Source organism: Arachis stenosperma, chromosome 8 (assembly GCF_014773155.1).
Source record: "Arachis stenosperma cultivar V10309 chromosome 8, arast.V10309.gnm1.PFL2, whole genome shotgun sequence".
NCBI classification, from domain to species: domain Eukaryota; kingdom Viridiplantae; phylum Streptophyta; class Magnoliopsida; order Fabales; family Fabaceae; genus Arachis; species Arachis stenosperma.
Window position 1 is genome coordinate 6,627,868 of NC_080384.1, and position 6,408 is coordinate 6,634,275.

Sequence of the window (6,408 nt, forward strand, 5' to 3'; positions counted from 1 at the left end):
AGTTTTATTAGTATAAAGAGTAGGATTATTAATCTGATAACGTTAGACAGGCAGTAATTTAACATTATTTTATTTAATTTAAATTCATAATTTTATGCTTATAAAATTTATTTATAATTGTATATTTATTATATTTAGAATTATTTAATTATTTTAATAATAATAAAAATTATAAAATAAATAAATTTAATATAAAATAAAATAACTTTAAATTTTTTTTTATTTTCAAATATTTATGATGTATTAATTCTTTCTGGCTAAGAAGACAAATAAGTAAATAAAAAATAATTATGTAAATATTACTATTTCTTTTATCCTTGTTGTTTTCCAAAAATTGCTAAGCATTACACGTTTTAGCGGAGGGATGGTGATCCGAGGAGAGCTCGGGGACATTGGAAGTGATGCATTTTTGAGATGGTTCTTTCGAAGAAGATACATATGATTTTGAAAATTTTTTTTCTTTCCAGAGCTGAAGTTTTAGAGAAGATGAGTTTCTTCAGTACCATTTTTGGGTTTTTCGGTTTCGGAATTGGAATTTCATTTGGCCTCGTCGCCGGCTATTTTCTCTTCATTTACTCTGAATCCGCCGATGTTAAGGTATGCATGTATATTCCTTTCGCCTTTGACCTTCTTTATCATCAAGTTCTTACATTACATACACATACAAATACGCAGCCATAGGTGTATGAGTAGTTATACTGACACTATTTGAAATAACACAGGATCCTGAGATCCAACCACTAGCGAATCAAGACTCAGAAACTCTCCAACGAATAATTCCTGAGATTCCACTTTGGATTAAAAATCCAGACTTCGATCGGGTACGTAATGTATTATATGCATTATTATCTGCTCTATATATATATATTTGGACAAATTAAACGCAACGTTGTTTATTATATTATTTGTTTCAATCTTTGCCCTCAAGGTTGACTGGCTTAACAGGCTTATCGAATACATGTGGCCCTATCTTGACAAGGTAAGGTATAGATATAGTCTATTCCTTAATTAATTGATAAATTATTAATGGACTCTACTAGGTAACTAATATCCAACCAGTTAACTATTTATCAATTTGTTGTTAATTAGAAAGTTTGATTTTTTAAATTATTTATTAGTAATTATTTAAATTTTATTTTTAAAATATAAAATTAATAATTATTAATTATAGTTGTTTAAAGTTGGCTGGCGAAGAGTTATTTACCCATAGTTTCCATTATTAATTGGTGTACTTTACTTACTGCATGCATGTAATCAACTAACTGTTGTTTACTTAGGCAATATGCAAGACCGCAGAGGGCATTGTGAAACCCATGATTGCAGAGCAGATTCCCAACTATAAAATTGATTCTGTAGAGTTTGAAGTGCTCACTCTCGGCAGCCTGCCCCCTACTTTTCAAGGTTTTCTTAGTTTGTACAATTAACAAGGTACCAATCTAACTAAGCGGTACGTACTAATTAATTCGTTGATCTCCTCAGGGATGAAAGTTTATATAACTGATGAGAAGGAGTTAATTATGGAACCAAGTATCAAATGGGCTGGAAATCCTAATGTCACCGTCGCAGTTAAGGCATTTGGCTTGAAACCAACCATTCAAGTGGTGGATTTGCAAGTTTTTCTTGCACCTCGTGTCACTTTGAAACCTTTGGTTCCAAGCTTTCCTTGTTTTGCCAACATCTTTGTGTCTCTCATGGAAAAGGTTTGTAGTGGTGTTTGTAAAGCTTTGGGGCATAGTTTACTATATCGCTTTTCAATTGTTTCATGATAAACTCTCTACTTTGGCATCCTTTATGTTGCAGCCACATGTTGACTTCGGACTAAAGCTTGTAGGGATTGATCTTATGTCTATTCCTGGTCTCTACAGGTTTGTTCAGGTAATATGTCTGACCACATTTTTATTTTTCTAATTCTTAAAAGTTGAGATGCATTCGTAATCGACTTGGAGTGGTAATCAGGGAATCTATTTATGGTAGAGCAAATGATGCTCTTCCTAAATCAATTTATGAATTGAACTGTTTTAATATTACTACTAGTACAGTTTGTTTAAAGTATGTATGGCTTTTATCTTATTATTTCCAGGAGCTTATCAAAGATCAGGTTGCGAATATGTATTTATGGCCCAAAACCCTCGACGTTCAAATCATGGATCCGGCAAAGTACATACATTACTTTTGCATTTTTATTTTATGTATTCTAAAAAAAATAGAAAAGAAAAAGAAAAATCACTTATGTATTTTTAATCTGAAATGTTAGAGCAATGAGGAGGGCTATTGGAATTTTAGTTGTAAAAGTAGTGAGAGCAATGAAGCTAAAGAAGAAAGATCTTCTTGGTGCATCTGACCCTTATGTGAAGATAAAGCTTTCTGGGGACAATATGCCAGCGAAAAAGACAACGGTGAAGCACAAGAACTTGAACCCAGAATGGAATGAAGAATTTAATTTGCTAGTGAAGGATCCAGAAACACAGACACTAGAGTTTGAAGTGTATGACTGGGAGCAGGTCGGGAGGCATGATTTTATGGGTACGAATGTGGTGGCTCTGAAAGAGTTGAAAGAGGAAGAAACAAAGGTTGTAACACTGGATCTGCTGAAGAACATGGATTCGAATGATGCGGCAAATGACAAGTCCCGAGGTCAGATAGTTATGGAATTAACATATAAGGCTTTCAAGGAGGAAGAGATGGGGAAAGGGTTTGAAGAGACAGAGATGATGATGATGGATAAAGCTCCAGAAGGGACTCCTCCAGGTGGAGGATTGCTTGTAGTTGTAGTCCATGAGGCACAAGACGTGGAAGGAAAGTACCACACGAATCCACAAGTACGCCTCATTTTCAGGGGAGAGGAGAGGAAAACCAAACACGTGAAGAAGAACAGAGACCCACGGTGGGAAGAGGAGTTCCAGTTTGTGGTGGAGGAGCCTCCCACTAACGACAAATTACATGTGGAGGTTGTTAGCACTTCTTCCCGTAATTTGCTTCGTCAGAAGGAGTCTCTCGGTTACGCTGACATCTCTCTTGCTGATGTTGTTACTAACAAGAGAATCAATGAGAGATATCATCTCATAGATTCCAAGAATGGTCGCCTTCAGATTGAGCTCATGTGGAGACCTTCTCAGCCCGCCACTTGATCACCACCACCACATCCTTATATACCTTTTAACAAAGTTTATTTAGGTGCATATCATTTTCATTCGTATACCTACCTCTTTTGAATTTTAACAAAATTTTGAAACCAATAAAGTCTTTTGAATATAATATAGACCAAGTTAATCAACCATTTTTGGCATCTAGCTGAATTTATTTCTTCATACTTCCATAGATAAATCGCTATTCATGAATCATGAGTAACTTTCACAATTCAATATAAAAATCTTTAAATATGTTTAAGAACCAAAAAAAAAATCCAAAACTATGGTTGAAATAATTAGATAATATTAAATATAATAAATACATAATTATAAATATTTTATAAATAAAATTAAAAATAGTAAATTAAATAAGTTTATTTTAAATTATTGTTTTTCTAACATTATCAAACCGTCTTAAAGTAATATTACTTTTATAATTACACAACTAGAAAATTGCTTAATACAGATAGATTTAGTCTTTATTACAGACAGATTTTTGGTTACTGACAAAATTACCGACGAATTTTGTCCCTCTGTAAAAGCCTCGTCGAAAATTATTTACCAATAGATTTTCTTTCCATCGAAAAATTACAGACGGATTTTTACCAGTTACCAACGGATTTTTCCTCGATAAATTCTCCCCTCCATTTTCCTGGAACGTCGAACTTTCCGACGGATTTTTCGTCGTTAATTACAGACGAATTTTCCGTCGGTAATTACAGACAGATTTTCCGACAAATCTTCTGTTGGTAATTGGTAACAGATTTTTCGTCTGTAATTAAAACCTTCGAAAATCATCCCACACCCTGAATATAGACAGAAAAATCCGTCTGAAAATCCGTGAGTAAGGTAAAATATAAATTTTTTAAGATTTTTTCATTGCAAAATAAACTTGTTTTCATACAAAATAAATATAAATTTAAACAAGTTCATCATATTATCAAACGAAAAAAAAATACTATAAACAAGCAGGTCAATATAATTCATTTACGTCATATAATTAAAAAAAGGTTGAAGCAGAAGTAATGAATATCATTTACATCATATAATGGATATCATTTACATCATTCCACTCTCATACAACTTCATTCATCAAATTAATTTAATTACTTTATAAAACTAAATTACTCACATGAATTGGAACAATAAAATTAAAAGTATAATCAAATTATGTGTTAGTTGTTGAAGTAGAAGTAATACCTCAGGTATTAATCTTGTAGTCCAAGCTTTTCCAGTCGGTGATACAGCCAATGCTTGCTGGCAAAGAACTTGGTTTTTTGACTCTGAATTAGAAATTTTTTCCTCCAATCTATATAAAGAAAATTGTGGAAAATCTGAAGACTGTTTTAGCTTGTTCTAGCTGGAGACTGCTTTGCCCCTTAATCCTTTGTTTTATTCTCAGGTCTATCTCTTCTGCATTCAGCTTTAATGAAAAATCTGAAGCCTGTTATATTCCAAGAGCAAAAGAATGATTAAGATATAATGAGGTCCATTTCTTACTGTGACATAACATACAAAATAATTTCTTAAAAATGATGATAAAGTAATAATCTTTACCAATTTCTATTACACTTAAAAAGGGTGAAAGATTACTTACACTTAAAACCTGTCTCAATGTGTTGTAGATAGATGAAAAGACCTCGGTTAACCTGAATATTATGGACATTGGTCTTATAGTACCTGTGTCACAAATATGCCACCCTCCTTCAGTCTTGGTTTGACAGTGAACTCATAGAAGAATTTTGTGTAAAGTTTATAACAAGGGCCTCAATCAATGGGGTCTGCTAAGTCCTCAACTATTCACGGAATTGGTTAATAATCTGGCTCCATCATCGTGTATAATAATTATTTGCTAACTTAGTACATAGGAGGTTTGTCCTGAGACCTGCCAAATCATATAAGCCAATAGAATCCACAAGAAGAAAAATTCAGTGAAAGTAGCCGAAAAAGAAGTCAAATAAACAAGAAGGAAAATAACTATTATACATCAGCAAAGATAGGGATTGGCCAATTGCACCAGCAGCCCCCAAGATTGCTACCTTGAATCCCGGTGCCCCTCCTTTTCCCCTGCACTCATCCCTCTCAACAAGAACATCACCACCATCCTGTCATCACAAAATTGAACACACCACACGATCAAGCACTAATCTTTGACAATAATAGAAGCTCAAGTTTATGCAAGGAACACAAATTTAGAAAAATTTCAGGTTAGTATTAGTTCATTAAATACTGATCATTGAAGCTTCTTATAGCTATGTAAAGTTATATTAACTATGAAGTACCCTTTGCAAGAAAAGATATGAAATTTGAAGCAGGAAGAGCGTGAGGAACAAACCTTGAAAGTGGGTCACTGAAGATGAGAGGTGACTCTTGCAATATGATGATTAGCCACTGCACGTGCTTTCATGTTCTATGAAAGTATTTGAGAAACAAGAGTCAGAAGCAGTTAGCACTGTCTGTTGGAGGAGTTGTTATATATGGGGGTAAAAAACTAGACATCAAATGAAGGTGCAAAATAATTAATTAAGGTAGATGAATGGATAACATATAAAAATGAGAAATAATGGGAACCAAGACGTTGACAGATACGTCCAATGTTTTTTCTTCAAATATTAAAATAAGAAGCAAAAAAATAGTTTTGTGTGGAAGCCAATTGTTGTGAAGGCTTATCCTTGTTTTTGATAATGTTGAGCTAAAGTGAATGTGGATCTCAGGATTTTAGCTGAAGCTCCACCAGCCTCTATCATGGATCAAAATGTTTTTGATATTTTAATATAAACAAGTTCACATGATAAAGAAAGTCCTGGTTGCCACTTATGTAATCGTTTTAACAGCCCACTGAACAGGAACGACATATCACAGCCATGACCAATTGAAAGCAACAATGAGAAAGTTTGGAGAATAATTGAAAAAAAATGTTTAATTCACCTGTAGAAATGCATCAGGGCAAGATTAAAAAATAATTAAGAGAACTCCTATAGGAGATGATGCCTTCTCTAAAATTAACCCATCTGCAAGCTAAAAGAAAAGCAAAAGTTTTAAGAACTCAAACAGACAATAAATAATTAACTATCATTAAAATTTAGAACAATCAATGGTATCCATGAACAACTTGGTCTAAAAATCAAAGCAGTGTCCTTTATGACCAAGCAAAATTCACGTTCACATGATTTGGATATCTGCCTTACACAACTGCAAATAAAACTGGAAACTCTAATAATTACATTGTGTCAGCACTGATTAATAGGTTCAAGTGTAAAAAGAATACTACAAACAAATT

At 33.2% G+C, this 6,408-nt stretch overlaps 1 protein-coding gene and 1 long non-coding RNA gene across 5 annotated transcripts; one reads left to right on the top strand and one right to left on the bottom strand.

Moving 5' to 3' along the window:
• The first annotated feature begins 473 nt into the window (after positions 1 to 473).
• Positions 474 to 3,128, top strand: LOC130944614 (synaptotagmin-2-like). The gene is made up of 8 exons (XM_057873016.1): positions 474 to 597; positions 723 to 821; positions 929 to 979; positions 1,278 to 1,401; positions 1,480 to 1,700; positions 1,801 to 1,875; positions 2,081 to 2,157; positions 2,255 to 3,128. Exons 1-8 carry the CDS (start codon positions 487 to 489, stop codon positions 3,126 to 3,128), a joined length of 1,632 nt encoding a protein of 543 aa, XP_057728999.1. The 5' UTR covers positions 474 to 486.
• Positions 2,244 to 5,711, bottom strand: LOC130944615 (uncharacterized). Of its 4 annotated transcripts, none has more exons than XR_009072090.1 (5): positions 5,464 to 5,711; positions 5,168 to 5,233; positions 4,726 to 5,013; positions 4,329 to 4,572; positions 2,244 to 3,153 (listed from the first exon to the last, which is right to left on the bottom strand). It is a non-coding gene; the product is annotated as an uncharacterized LOC130944615 (long non-coding RNA). The 4 variants fall into 4 exon arrangements; XR_009072088.1 differs by lacking the exon at positions 2,244 to 3,153 and adding an exon at positions 3,479 to 3,934; XR_009072089.1 differs by lacking the exon at positions 2,244 to 3,153 and adding an exon at positions 3,479 to 3,958.
• Between the last annotated feature and the right edge of the window lie 697 nt (positions 5,712 to 6,408).

What these genes read in the sequence shown, in the direction of transcription:
- LOC130944614 (XM_057873016.1), top strand. Translation starts at nt 487, where the DNA reads ATGAGTTTCTTCAGTACCATTTTTGGGTTTTTCGGTTTCGGAATTGGA. An exon ending in AAAATCCAGACTTCGATCGG is followed by an intron (nt 822 to 928) that starts GTACGTAATGTA and finishes TTTGCCCTCAAG; the next exon opens with GTTGACTGGCTTAACAGGCT. An exon ending in CAAATCATGGATCCGGCAAA is followed by an intron (nt 2,158 to 2,254) that starts GTACATACATTA and finishes CTGAAATGTTAG; the next exon opens with AGCAATGAGGAGGGCTATTG.